The 15,612-nt window shown below is 42.9% G+C and overlaps 1 protein-coding gene across 1 annotated transcript in view; it reads right to left on the bottom strand.

Annotated features, from left to right (window-relative positions):
* DAZL (deleted in azoospermia like) overlaps positions 1 to 15,612 on the bottom strand; it is a gene marked incomplete at its 3' end in the record, with an annotated part of 120,628 nt that overhangs the window by 87,771 nt on the left and 17,245 nt on the right. The window contains exons 4-5 of the mRNA XM_089692213.1: positions 13,933 to 13,993; positions 8,358 to 8,428 (exon numbers count right to left, since the gene is read on the bottom strand). Of these exons, the coding sequence (XP_089548339.1) occupies positions 8,358 to 8,428; positions 13,933 to 13,993 (132 nt within the window). The remainder of the gene's footprint in view (positions 1 to 8,357; positions 8,429 to 13,932; positions 13,994 to 15,612) is intronic.

The following is a 15,612-nucleotide window of genomic DNA, read 5'->3' as shown; positions in this document are numbered from 1 at the left end:
TGCGTTTCATACAGAGTGCAAGATTCAGGGATGCGTCTCATACAGAGTGCAAGGTTCTGGGATGCGTTTCATACAGAGTGCAAGGTTCAGGGATGCGTTTCATACAGAGTGCAAGGTCCAGGGATGCGTTACATACAGAGTGCAAGGTTCAGGGATGCGTTTCATACAGAGTGCAAGGTTCAGGGATGCGTTACATACAGAGTGCAGGATTCAGGGATGCGTTACATACAGAGTGCAGGATTCAGGGATGCGTTTCATACAGAGTGCAAGGTTTAGGGATGTGTTTCATACAGAGTGCAAGGTTCAGGGATGCGTTACATACAGAGTGCAAGGTTCAGGGATGCGTTTCATACAGAGTGCAAGATTCAGGGATGCGTTTCATACAGAGTGCAAGGTTCTGGGATGCGTTTCATACAGAGTGCAAGGTTCAGGGATGCGTTACATACAGAGTGCAAGGTTCAGGGATGCGTTACATACAGAGTGCAAGGTTCAGGGATGCGTTACATACAGAGTGCAAGGTTCAGGGATGCGTCTCATACAGAGTGCAAGGTTCAGGGATGCGTTTCATACAGAGTGCAAGGTCCAGGGATGCGTTACATACAGAGTGCAAGGTTCTGGGATGCGTTTCATACAGAGTGCAAGGTTCAGGGATGCGTTACATACAGAGTGCAAGGTTCAGGGATGCGTTACATACAGAGTGCAGGATTCAGGGATGCGTTACATACAGAGTGCAGGATTCAGGGATGCGTTTCATACAGAGTGCAAGGTTCCGGGATGCGTTACATACAGAGTGCAAGGTTCAGGTGTGCAGTTCATACAGAGTGCAAGGTTCCGGGATGCGTTACATACAGAGTGCAAGGTTCAGGGATGCGTTACATACAGAGTGCAAGGTTCAGGGATGCGTTACATACAGAGTGCAAGGTTCAGGTGTGCAGTTCATACAGAGTGCAAGGTTCAGGGATGCGTTACATACAGAGTGCAAGGTTCAGGTGTGCAGTTCATACAGAATGCAGGATTCAGGGATGTGTTACGTACAGAATGCAAAGTTCCACCCAATCCGGGACTGTTGGGAGATATGGTCAGACTCCAATGAATATGCAGATCTTGGTCTCCACCCCTCTAGCTTCTAGAATCTTCTGGAAGACTCCAGAACCAGGGAGAGGAACCAGAGACCTTACCTGTAAAGCCCTACAGCCTGACCTAAAGTACACCCAAACAAACATGCTCACTTCAGCTACTTCTGTGAGCAAAACTAAACTCAACTCTCTAACACCCCTAGAGGACACTACATATACAACAACACAAGCATAGCAGAGGTTCTAACTTTTCCCCATGCTCTGCAAAAGGAGAAAAATTGTGTTGTCTGGCAGCCCATAAAATCCTGTAAGCCTCCCTCAGTGCAGTATTACGCTTAGCAGTATAAAGGGTATAAAAGTATACCTTTCAACGCAGACTACCTGTCACCTGCACGTGATCGACAGGTAGACTGCGATTGACGGATCGACAACCCGCCAATCGCGGTCTACCTGTTGACCACGGACATGGCCACCCCCATAGCAGTGTTTACTACTGCCCTTCACATCACCCCCCCTCCACAGTAGTGCCCTCTGTCCCCTCAACATCACCTTACCCTCCCCCTCCAGTAGTATCCTCTGCCCCTCCCTTTTCACCCAGAGCAGTGTCCTCTAGCCCCCCTTCCCCCAGCTGAAAGCTAGCATCTCCTCTCCCTCCCACCAACGTACAGCTGCTGCAGGAGGAAAATCCAGGGGATAGGTTCTAATAAATGCCTCCCCCCACTGCCCCTCCTTTCTTCTGCTGCCCCACCTCTCCCCCAAGTGCTCCCCTTTCAACAGGGCTCCTAAAAAATTGTGCAAAATAAATTGTAAAATTAAAAACTACTGACACCATCCACTGCCCTACTGACACCGTCACTGCCCTGCTGACTCACACTGTCCATTTTAAGGTAAAGTAAGGTAAGTTTGTATTTTTACAGTGACATTTGTTTTATTATATTTTTCTACATTTTCCTTACTATTTATTAAGTCTTTGCTAGTTCTTTTTTTTTTCTTTAAAGTGCGCTTAACCCCGGTGATCTTGATCTCTTTCATGTTGTTCAGGTAGATTTCCACCTCTCAAAGGTTGCCTACCCCTAATATAAAGGGAACTACCACACTGGGCTGCTAGAAGCTATGATCAGAGCTTGTTTGGCCTGAGGTCTGAACTCCTAAGGTTTTGGGGAAGGCGTTACAAAATTCTTTATTATTATTTGAGTTCCACTTTAAAAACACAAAGGGTGAATGCTGTACCTTTTAAAGCTAATTATAATTACAAAACAGGTTCATCCCCTTCAGAAATGTTTCCTACAAAGAATAATGTCAAATAAGGAGTACAGTAGTTGTATTTTTCTCTCAGAAAGCCGTATGAAAAAAAAGAAAACTTGGTTTATTGTGCCAGTACAAAACATGGAAGGAAAAATAATTCTTTCTGAATTCACTTTGATCAATGATGCAGTATCCTATTAGATTAAAAGAAAAGCAGCATGCTTGTGAATGATAAATTGGGAAACAATGCTTACGGAGATTTGGGATGTATTCACCTCTACAAAAAAAAATTCTAAATGCCTAATTTAGTCAGAGCTCCCTTGGTGATATTAAACAGTGGTGGTTTTGTACGGCAAGCCCTGCTGTCTTGATGGATTTGGAATATAAAGCATTTCTTGATGATATATTACAAGCTGTTCAACTGGAAAAAGACAACCAAGAGACACTAGAATTTAGGACATTATTCAAGATACTCTTAATGGAGTTCCGTAAACACAAAAGTTGGAATCAGCATGTACTCTAGTGGGTCCCAGCAATTGTCAGTGCAGTGCAATGATGCCTCAACTTTTTTTAGGGCAAATTTGCGAAAGAAAATATTCTCCAGGGCAGACTGCTCCTTTTTTTTTTCTTTGTTTCTTTGCTTGGGTTGAGAGGGTAGCCACTCCCACTTCTGCTTGGATCTGCCTAGGTGATCTGAGCTGAAGTTCTTTATGTATTTTGTTATTTTATATACTATTTCAGATGTTATACCTATTCTAGTCTATAATGGTAAGATAGGACCAGAACAATTATCATACAATGTTTTTATTAAATGTGTTTTTATTGTTGTCATACGTTACTAGGACTTACTGTATACATAGTGGCGTCTATATGTTATGGATCTTTTAATTACATTATCAGTTTAGTGTTATTATTATTTTACAGAACTATATAGTATATAACTCAGCATATAGAATCATTTTTTATAACCATTAGCATCTTCATTAGAGCATATTCTGGTTAAATAGCTATGTTATCATGTTCCTGCACAAACATTAGGCACTATAAGATTGGTTATATTAACTGCTTTATATTAAGCATACAGACTGCATAACTGCAGTCTCTTTTCCTTTTGTCCAGTTTAGTTCCTGTGCTTTTTTTTGCTTGTCCTCTATGGCTGGTTAAATACACCCAGCCTTTATGCAAAAGATCCATGACAAAATGGCGCCGATGCACTCGCGCACGCTCACTTTGCAGATCACCGCCAAAATGGCGCCTATGCACTCGCGCATGCACAGTAGCCGATCACCGGCAAAATGGCGCAGATATGCATGCGCAGTAGCCTGTATTCAGAAAAATGGTGCTGGTGCGAAAATACAAGCGCCCAGGCTATTTAAAGCACCACTAAGGCAGATTTGAACTGTGCTGATGTTCCTCTGATGACGTGCGGTCTCACGAAAGGCCTAAGGAATCAACACATTGAGGCTTAGAGCCGGCGGAGCCTTTTATTGGTCCGGTGGCCATCTGGATTTATTGGTCAGTGTACAATTTTATACTGTCATTTGTTACTTAATAAATTGAATATTTTTCTTTGGCAATATTACGCTATGGGCACTTTTTTTATGGCTCCTTCATGGAGCTTTTAAGTATGCAGACCCTGGGAAGTACTACACCATCCAGAGAAGGGGAATTCCTGTAATCAGGTGGCTGACCCTGCTGATCCTTGAAGGAGGCCTCTGGAATACTCATCACCCAGTCACTGCTGAGCTGCCCACTTGGAGATGGATGCCCTAGATGCATACCCTATTACCTTGATGCCCCTGGCTTTGGATATCAATGCGCGTGATCCATGCGCTTCTGGTAAGCGCATAATTTGCTCATTTGTCTTTTCATTTTGGAGCACCGCATTGAAAGATACGTTCACTGGCAATACGAACTGTTCTAATTACATATTGAATCTGACTGTGATCATAATCTTAATTTTATCCATGTAGCACTGCACTATACCACTGTTAATTTTTTACAAGAGGTTTTATATGGTTACCTGAGTGTTCTAGCTGCTATTACAGAGAAGCGCTCACTACTAATATCTTTTACCTTTGAGCTGAAGTTCTGCCCACAGCCTTCTGGGACACGTCACAGGTCCCAGAAGGCTTTGGGACCATTCATAAAGTGCATGCCATACTGCATTCAATAAATTTATTCCCTAAACGGTATTACGCTATTGGCCTCCTTTTTTCTTTTGGCCCTTGGTGAGCCATTCATTACCCAGAGAGCCAGTTAAAGGAGAGACCAAGGATTACCAGCAGTATTAAGCGGGGTGAGGAATACCTGACCAGACCAGATCCAAATCTTTAGGAATCATCAGCGGATCCAGTAGAGAAATTTGTCTCTAAATGCGCAGTTACACTGTGCATCTGGTGAGTGCACAGCCTTTCATTTTTTTTCATTATCACGGCTTGGAAGAAGCACTCTGATGGAGAGGGATTTTCATCTCCCACGTTTTCACTAAGACTGCTATTTTGCACTGCGTGTCACTTTGTTAGTGACGGAATACATGTGATCACACTAGTCACTTTATATATGCTTACCATATATTAGCATCTACTATATTGGCACTGTGGTTATTAGACACTTTGTAATATTGTTTATAACTATTTGCATTTAGCGCCGCATCTTTTATACTCTGAGTTTTGCAAGGTTTTTGGTATCCTTTTTGATGCTGTGGCTGCTTCTTTGCTTTTAGCGCTCACTCTGTTTATTAGAATCTGACAAAGTGCAGTGCTGCTCATGCATGCGCAGTGTGAAGCTGCAAGGAGTCACAGTCGGTTTCCCTTAGTAAATATGCCGGTGCCAGGGACCCAAAGATCAAAGAACCGGCCTGGGTGAGAATGGTGCTGGATCCCTGGACAGCTGTATGGGGTCCTAAAAGATGTCCTGGGCTGACCAAAATAGATGATATGGTTTTAAATGTAGATCAGTCACTTTTCTACAGACATTGCCGTCTGCAATAAAGATGGATCAGAGCAGCAGCTGAATGGAACATGCATATGTGGGGGATTACTGTCCATTAGAGGCCCATAACAAACTCGTACAAGATGGCTGTAGTTTGTTAGCAATTTTTAAAGAGGACCAGCCAGTTTCTAATTAAGGCATGCAGATGACTATTATGTGCACATTTTCATGCTCTCTCCAAAAATATGGGCTAATTTTGCCTAATTAGAAAATTGACTAGCAATGGATTGTAATAAAGATCCACAAATTCAAGAAGACTCTGGCTTTAGAATATGGGTGTTTGGTAAATTAGCAAATATTTTCAAGTGTATCTAAATTCAAGACAACATTTGAATAATAGAGTATTGTAGTTTACGAGCGCTAATATGTGATGCTGCCAAGGATGAGCCATTACCAATATTGGTATCGGTGCAGATCTTGAGCATTTTCACGAGTACTCATGAAAATGCTCTCGATACCTGAAACCGATAATATGTGGTGCGATTTGCGTCAATACAAAATATATGGATGCAAATTGCACCACAAAGAACATCATGTAATTTGAACAGGAATGCAATTCCTGTCCAAATCACATGCACTTTTCCCACTGCTCCTGTGTGAACCCAGGTTTGTCATAGCCAGAGTTCACACAGGAGCAGTGCGGCAAACCTTCCTGTATGGATCCCATGTTGTCACAGAAGGACTCTCGTCTCAGTGCAGGGATGACAGTACGGGCTAGACAGCTTTTCATTGGTCAGCACTGTGGTGGTGCTGACCAATCAAAAGCAGTCTAGCCCGTACTGTCATCCCTACAAGGAGCAGAGAGAAAACCATGGGCATTTCAAATCCCCAGACCTGTGAAGTGGATTCTCTCCTCTCCTTGCAGGGATGACAGTACAAGCTAGATGGCTTCTGATTGGTAAACTCTGTGATGGGACTGAGCAATAAAAATCCATCTAGCTTGTACTGTCATCACTGCACTGAGATAAGAGAAAGCCGTGGGGATTTCAAAAACCCAGTTTTTCCTTCTGTGACAGCATGGGATCCATGCAGGGAGAGGGAGGTTTCCTGCACCACTCCTGTTTGAACTCTGTGACTATGACTGGGGAACCACATACGATTTGGACAGGAATTGCATTCCTGTTCAAATCACATGCTATTCTTTGCGATGCAATTTGTGTCCATACATTTTGTATTGACGCAAATCGCACCGCAAAGTATCGGTACTTGGTATTGGCGAGTACTTGACCGAAAGTATCGGTACTCATATTCGCCGAACAAAAAAGGGTATTGGTGCATCCCTAATGGCTGCATTAGTTATTACTCAGACTAAGACATCATGCACACTGGGCTTAACACACCTCTTTTACAGGCATTAAGCCTTTTATTTTTCAGCCTGTAAAAGCATTTCTATGTTAGCCTACTGTATATGTCCATGCACATTTATAGATGTTTACAGGCATTTTAGAAAATGAGCATTTACAGGCAAAAGACAAAAAAAAATTCTAAAAGGCGTGTAAACATGTCTAGCACTTGAGCGTTAATGCATTCCAAGGCCAGAATTAATATTCTGGCCAATGATATCCATTAACGCACAAACACTTAACACGCCTAAACATATGTGCAATACTTGGCTTTTACCGTGTTTTGTTTTTAAGCAGCTTTTCTCCTGCCCGGAGTTCTGGCATTCAGAGGGACTTTACAGATGCAAGTACATGAAGCTTGAGAAAGTTTTCAGCAAGTACAGAGAATACCTGTTCATCTTCCAAGAAATGCAGAGTCCTTATCACTTCCTGTGTATTGAACTGAAAATTGCAAACGATGTCATCTTGCTTCCAAGCTACATTCTGTAAACTACAAATTTCCCATCCACAAGTAAATGGATATGAAGAGAAGAAGATGTCTTTGTACTCTAAATCAGCACAGCAGCCAAGAGTGGCAACCATGGTTCTCTCTATAGATACAGTGGAGGAGTGAGTATAGCCACCATAATGCAGGCCATACATGGATCGAATGCCGAATGAAATGCATTTTGTAATCCAATGGTGCCACCATTGATTTTGACATTTGACCAATTTTCGTGGCCGAGTATTTTCTTTTTCTTTCCAGGTCACAGCTCATGCTCATTTCTTTTTTTTATTACATTTCTTGTACGATTCTTCCATCATCTATTAGAAATTTGTTTTTAAAAAAATTTCCAACATGCCAATCACTCAAATGCAACGGTCGCTCAAGAATCGGCAGTTGCTGTAGCCCACAAATGGTGCGAATTTTCTTTTGGAATTCGAACCAATGTATGGCCTGCATAAGACAGGAAGTGTATTATTTGCAGAATCACCAGGTGAAAAAATCCAGAAAATAAAATAATGCAGCCACCACATCTAAGGACTAGTAAGCTCCAATATATTACATTTTTGTTTTGGAGTTTAGATACACTTCAGTTGTGATCTGGTGCCTCTCTTTGTGCTTTCAGATATCTGCGTTATTATCTAAAGTGGTAAAATTGATGGGTTTTGCTGTTACATAGGGAAAGCTGTCTTTCTTCCTAATGCCGGCAATCATATAGCAGACCACTTTGTAATTCTGTATAATGCAGCAAGCACAACTTAGTTATGTCCTTATAGAAACTGACAAGTCTTTTTTTAAAGGGGTTGTATGTTTTATAAATTGTGCTTGTGAAAAACCCACAAACAAAGCATATCTTAGAAAAAAAGACAACATGTAAAAAAAAACCAAAAATCAATGAGAGATTTTTTGTAACCAGGCTCTTTATTAGTAGAAATTATTCTGACTCTGCATTTTAAACAGTTGAGTAGACTGTCGGGATTGTGTTATATCCTTGAACATGCTGTGTACAAATCAAACAAGCCCTATAAGGTCTTATTTTAGTATTTTAGGTTACGGTTAGCAGTTATGTGTACAAAAACTTTTATATAGCTCTGTTAAATATAGAAGCGGGGACATGTGGTTTAAGTTACGCCAAGTGAAAGGAGTCACAGAAAACAGAGGCAAAAATCTACCACTCTTCCCATGAAAAGACGGTTTACTGACACTTCACCAAACCTCAGAATGAAACAGATTTTCTGGAATAAAAGAAGATTCATAATAGGCACATTCGTATGATACAATATAAACTATGGGCAGCAAGTAATAGTTAAACCATAAAACACTAATCAGAGACTCTGGAAATACCCTGCCAACATTAGAAGTGGTCCACTTCATTCCCTGGAATAGGCTAGGACTGTACGCATTTAGTAAATTCTGCTTTAGTATTATGTTACACTGAACAGCTTTAATTGCATTGCTCTGCAAACAAAATGTCAAGACAGTCTTTAGGCAGTCTCCTAGCCAAGAATTTCTTACCACACACTACAGGGATATGCACATCGAAGACTGCAATTCTGTTCACAGTATGTTATTCACTTGTAGCCGAATTTAACATAACACATGCCAACACACTTTGGTGTCTCAAATGTTAGACCTGTTCCTGGGTATTTTTAACACATTAATTCCAAAAATGGCACCAATTGTTCCATATCAGCTCTATTTTTTGAGATACAACATAAATGCCATATACCACTCTTCACTCTGGTCACCTATCAAAAATCAGGATATTTTAAAGTAGTGTTTTATTTAATCTCCTTGTAGCATGAAAAACAAAAAAGTAGCCATAACCTCTACAGTGCTGGATCTGCAAAAATGAAACATTATGGGTGGCAGTATACACACACCTCCTACACGATCAGAACTATAATACAGTTAAAAACTTACACTTGTAGCACCCCTCTAGCTAGCTATGGGGAACTAGTTGCTAATTTTTATATTTCAATATGTTTATTAAGAATTTTTAGAAACATCATACAGAAAGACAGGAATCGCAACCCATCAGCATGATGAGGTGTAAAACATCAAGCAATGAAGCAATATATTCAAGTACAATGTGTAGCAACATAACAACAAAGTCGACCAATAATGTGTAATGAGAGGAATACACTGGTAACACATTCAGATTTTGATCGATTGTGAGCAAATTGCGCCATAAACAGAGTGGTACAAATAATATAATTAAAATAATAGACAAAAATAGAGAGAACGAAAAGTGAGGAAAAAACTGAGAAAGAAAAGTAAAGAATAAAACCCTGAGAAGAAATAAGAGAGAGGGCCAGCCAAGAGTCTGTTAAATAACAGAAATATACCAAATCCATGGGTCCCAAGAGCTCTCATAGTTGCTAATTTTTAGATAGAAAGGCTGAGCAGGAGCCTGGGAATAGTCAGAAGAGTCAAATTTGGGTCAGGGCTAAGAGGCTCTGCAGGTCAATTCCTTGATACCTCCCCCTGCTCTAGAATCTTGAAGGAGATTCTAGAAGCAGTGGGCGAGAGTGAGGAGGGGCTGATCTGCATACTTACGGGATCCTAACCAATCCCCAGACAGGAGGCATGGCATGGGGTCAGGACAGCCCTTAAGTATGACTGAGCCTGCTCAGCAGCAGGAGAGTGTCGGGTGCAGAGGGACAGCTGCCCTGGGCCCAGTCATTGTTGTGGGGCCCAAAGCAACTGCCCTTTGAACCTGCAAATTGGGGTCCCATGACCGCACTGCATAGTGCACCGCATACACGAGTGACAGCGTTGGCACTGTATTCCCCAGCCAGCAGGAAGGGGGCGGGTGAGGGGCTGGGAGCTTCACTGATGTTCTGACCCTGCCCCATGCAGCCTGAGAGGTTCGGAGGTGAGATTGAAGTGGGAGCGCTGAGAGCCCCACGCCCGGACCTCTGAGAGCCCGGCCTCTGGACCTCTGAGAGCGGGTGGTGAGTCCAGCTGTGTAGGTAGGTCCTTATCCCTATAGACTGATTGTGGACTGTTATCCTAAACCCTGACCTGTTTTTTACTAACTGTAAAGCCGTGCATTGTTGAAAGGTAGAATTTGAAAAATGGCTATTTAGTTGCTCCTGGGAGTTGATACAGAGCCAAATGAATATGTCCAAATAGTTTATATACAAGGGACAGTTTCACTATATGGGGATGAACGTGTCTTAAGATTGCTGACATAGTATACAGCATATTTGATCATCTCCTGCAGTACACCTGCAGTCTCTGATCATCACCGCAGTCTCTGGTTATCTCCTGTAGTAAATCCGCAGTCTCTGGTTATCTCCTGTAGTACGTCCGCAGTCCCTGGTTATCTCCTGTAGTACATCTGCAGTCTCTGGTTATCTCCTGTAGTACATCCGCAGTCTCTGGTTATCTCATGTAGTACGTCCTCAGTCTCTGGTTATCTCCTGTAGTACATCTGCATTCTATGATCATCTCCTGTAGTAAGTCCACAGGCTTTGGTTATCTGCTATAGTACATCTGCAGTCTCTGACCATTTCCTGTAGTACGTCTAGTGCTAAATATTAAGCACAATCCTTTGGTGTGTCAGGGGCTGCAGTGTAGATGAGGCCCCCAAAATCTCATCACTTGACCATAATGGGATGCAATCTCAAAACAAGCTACATTGTATGTCCACAAACTAAATGGAGTATATGAGGGTCAGATCAAGACCTTTGTGGCTTAAAGTGGCTGTTTCACCGCAAAGGCCTTTCACATGTGCTGCTGTCCCTTCCGCCCCTCTATAAAGTGCTCCATGCTGGATTGCTTTGCAGAGGCAGTTTGCAGGCATTCAGAAGGAGATACTGCATTTGGCTTGTGGCTGAGGCAACTGTGACTTCACTGGGAAAGTTTGATAGATTTGCTGCCTGAGAAACTTGACATGTCGAGTTAAAATTGCCACACTATGAAGGTAAGCATCAACGTCACGGCACTGTGTAGTCAATGAAGCAGCTACTATGTTCATTTAGAGGTAGGTGGTCAAAGGGTGTCCTGTTTAATTGTCCTCTTTTAAGCCACTCTTATAATGAGTCTGGTCATGCCCACTAATCTCTGCGGCATGCTTAGCAGAACTTGTTGTTTTTCAACTGTATCCCAGGGGGGCTGTTATTTTGTCACACTGTGTTGACTTTTTAAGTGTAAATCAGGCAAATTGCTTGTTCTGGGTATTGTCAGTGTTTACATATTGTGTTTATACTGTTTAAATATCGATTGTCAATAAATTTTGGTGTACTGACGGGCAATCTGACGCTATCTGGGAGGAGCGCTAACTGACGCTAACATTATCTGAAGTCGCTGGCGACACTAATACAGTGATCAGCAAAAATCTGTACACTGTACTAATGACACTAGTGACAGGGCAGTGAAGGGGTTAACTGGGGGAGGCGATCAAGGGGTTAAATGTGTCCTAAAGTGTTCTAATTGTGAAACGTGCTGCTTTTACTCACTGTGTCTTGATTCTTCTCTCTCTGGGACGGAATGTGCCCAAAGAGAGAAGGTGACATCACTTCCTGTACCTTTGTAACTGTAAACACAGGTACAGGAAGATCCCTGATAGGATCACTGGCTTAAATCTGATGACTGATCCCTTGGGGATCAACTCACAGCACCAGCGGGTCGACGGGGGCACGCATGCACGCGCCCCCGGGCCCGTGAAAACTGTGGGAATGAGAATCACGTATATATACGTGTGATTTTGCACACCCGTGCCGCCCTGTAGCAGTATTTTTGCTATACGGCGGCGCGGAAGTGATTAATGTACCACCCCAGACCCTAAGTGGACTTCTCTTCCTCACCCAGCAATATGGAGGTATTCCTGAACAGGGGATCTGGTTCCTGTCTCTAAGAAATGGACAGTCCCAGGCAGGTGGCAAATCTGGTTTCCCACCAGATTTCTCTTTCCCCTATCTGCCCAGGGGGTGCAGGGGTACTCACTCAGATCCTCTCCTGTACCACTGATGAGTTGGTGGCTGCTACCAGGTTTTTTAGCTGGGCCGCTCCTTCCCTGTTGCACAGGTGGTCCTCGCTCTGGGGGTCAGTGAAGTTCTAAACTTTCTTTCTTTCCAGCTCTACTGCCTGTATGTGAGCTCCTTTCTCCATCTGGGCTCCCTCCCAGGTTCCTGCCTTCAGCCTCACATCTCCCTCTATCTTCCACCCAAACTCTCCTCCTTGTTGAGCTGGCTTACCTACTTTTAAGGGTTGTCCTAGCCCCTTGGCAAGCCCCCTTTTGAAGATTGGCTAGGATCTCTCAAGAGTACAAGCCAGCATCTCCCCAAATCCACCCACTGCTATTAGGCCTTCCCCCAAACTTCTAGGGCAGGGGGAAATGGCAGGGGGTTGGCAACCATGGTATCCCGTGACAGCAGAGGTGTACAGTGGTATGCTAGCAGGCACCTGGAGGAATCATGGAGTGCTCAATGGATGGTAGGACCAGACAACTCTATCTGTGACAGTTTAATTGGGACTGGTGCGCCCTGTAGTGAAGAGCTGTGTGCTTTGAGTGCTGGGTCAGATTACTTGGAGAGGATGAGCGGACTTATATACAACAAGAGCAGCAGTATGTTACTTTATTCTGGAGTAATCATTCAGTAAACTAAGCTGCATTACGCTTTGCTGCACGCTATCTGCTCCTCCCTTACTTGCCTGCTTTCTCAAAATATGCTATACACGTGGACTAACGTCTTGATTAAAAAATGTGTGTTGCCTGGCTGTGCAGGATTATAGAGGGACCCAAAAACTCTATGGAGGTAGTGTTACACACTTTAGACCCAATGTTCCTGATTTAAAATTACAGTTGGATGTAAACACTCACTATATCTGCTGACTTGTATGCAAAAACACAAACTAGGTAACAGAGAAACAAGCTGATCAGCAAAATCTTTAAAAAATTACTAAAAGTAATATAAATTATTCAACCATATCTAAAAACTAGAGCTGATGCAGTCTAGCCAATGCAATTTTCTAAATCAGTGCCCTAAAAAAACCCAAGAACAGGTCTAAAAAGCAAGGCAAAAAAAAGGATTAGATTTGTTGGGCTGTGATAAGTAATATACATGCATTGCTGCACTGTAGTTCTGTTCATTCTGAATGGCACATTAAATGCACCTGTAAAATGCACGTACATTGCAGTGCAGCAAAACGGTATCCACTGGTTTACATTGTGCTGTCCTCCAAAAAAAGCACCTTGTGAATTGAGGTGTCTTACAACTCATTCATTTTGAATGCTCAAGGCAATTTTCCTGATTTGTACAAGTAAAGACTCAATTCACCATACTTAACTTACCATAGTGATTGGTATTGTAAAGCAACCCTTTTACTTATTCAGCCTTATAAATAACTTACTGATGCATTATCAAACAAAAAAAGTGTTCTATAGTCTTTCCTCAGAGACTCGGATAATCCCCATTGGGCAAAGTCATCTTACCTCTCAGATAAAAGAATGTAATGCCAGGCTGGTTATCACAGCCCACACAACATGGACAGCTCTACCCTTCCTGTGACTGTGTTATGGGTATAGGACTCAAAATGATCAGATAGAGGGTAGCTTTAAATCAAACTTTACCAAACAGATGCTGAGTAGGTTTATCAATGCAAACAGCAAAGTGGTGAAAGGGTGTGCATACAGTACAGAACAATATTAAACAAATTATGAAGGTGTACAAAAAGGTGCTCCTAGGAGTAATGTCTCGAAGACTCAATAGCGACACTAGGTTGCAGTACTGCACAGTCTCTATAAGCCACAGATACTAGAAAAAGTATCAGTTACACTTACCTGTAATAGTATTTTTGAGAAATCTTCCAGGACAGCACACCTGAGAGATGGCTAGCTCCACCTGACAGGAAACACAATACAAAATTGACAGTTTAAATTCCCCACCCTTCCCTCCACTCCTCAGTTATATAAGTGTATTCTCGCACCCTGGTGCATGAAAGAATCTGTAATTACACAACACCAAATAGGGGTGGGAAGTAGGCCTGCCATTCTGGAAGATTTCCCAGAAATACTGATACCGGTACAAGAGGTCGTCAGTGCGATAGTAGAGTGAGCCCTCAGATGTGGGGGAACTGAAACCCCTGATTGCTCACAAATTAAGGAGATGGCTTGTCTGATTCATGTTGCTATTGTTGGCTTAGATGCCTGCTGTCTCTCCCTCCGGCCATTAAATAAAATCAGAAGGTGGCTCGACTTCCTGAAGTCACTTACTCTATTCAAATATGTCAGTAAACACCACCTGACATCTAAAAAATGAAAACTCTTTTCCCTCTCATTCTTAGGGTTTCAACAGAAAGATGGTAGGACAATCTCCTGTGTCGTATGAAACCATGAGGCTACTTTGGGCAAATAAAGAAGATCCTGTTTAAGTACTACCCTGTCCTCTAATACCACCAGGAAGGGTTTCTTGATAGACAAGCTCTGAAGGTCGCCTATCCTCCTTGCCATTGTTATGGCTAAAAGGAAGGCTAACTTAAAAGATAAAATCTTAACAGAAATCTGTGCCACTGGCTCAAACGGTGGCTTGGTTAAAGCCTCTAACACTAAGGTCAGATCTCAAGCCTGAAAATTATGTAACTTAATGGGGGTCATCCCCTCCTTGGGCCCCAGAAACCTCCTAACCAGGGGCTCCGATGTGAGCCCCCGATCCAAAAAGACCGACAGGGCTGCCACATGCTCCTTTAAGGTGCTTACTGCTACACCTTTATCCACCCCTGCTTGGAGAAAGTCTAGAATCTCTGGAACCATGGGAAGGGAAACCCCTTTTTTCTGACACCAACTGGAAAGCACTCTCCACACCTTGGCGTATATTTTTCTAGTGATCAGTTTCCTACTGAGGAGAAGAGTGTCTATCACTCTCTCACAACACCACCTTTTTCTAAGGATCTCCCTTTCAAGACCCAAACCGTTAACCGAAAAAACTCTGGATTGGGGCACCTGTAAGAGACGATCCCTCCTGACTGGGATACGCTGCTGGGGAGCCATGGCCTACCTCTTCAAGGTGGTGAACCAGGCCCTTCTTGGCTACCAGGGAGCCAGCAAAACCAGTCTGCAGCCTGATTGGCCCAGATTCTGAAGTATCCACAGGATCAATGGCAGAGAGGGAAATGCATATGCCAGCTTGAAATCCCATTCTTGTGCTAACGCGTCCAGGCTTTCAGATCCCTGCTCCCGAGCCAGGGAGAATACCTGTTTTTCCTGCAGGCAAAAAGGTTTATCTCTGGGCTGCCAAAAACCTGACTTATCTGAAAAAAGACCTCGGGATTGAGTTCCCACTCTCCCTGAACTGTCGGCTGAGAAAATCTGCTTTTGTGCTGACCGACTTCGAAAGAACTCTGCTCTCTGCCCATCCTAGAATTTCCTGAGCTAGGTCCAGGAGATTCTGGGATCTGATGCCCCCCTGATGATTCAGGTATGCCACTGTTGACATATTGTCTGACAGAATTTGCAGTTTTTTTC

This window comes from Staurois parvus, unplaced genomic scaffold (assembly GCF_062004578.1).
Source record: "Staurois parvus isolate SC_StPar_1 unplaced genomic scaffold, SC_StPar_1.0 ptg000579l, whole genome shotgun sequence".
NCBI lineage: Eukaryota > Metazoa > Chordata > Amphibia > Anura > Ranidae > Staurois > Staurois parvus.
This window is presented reverse-complemented; position numbering and strand designations above follow the sequence as displayed.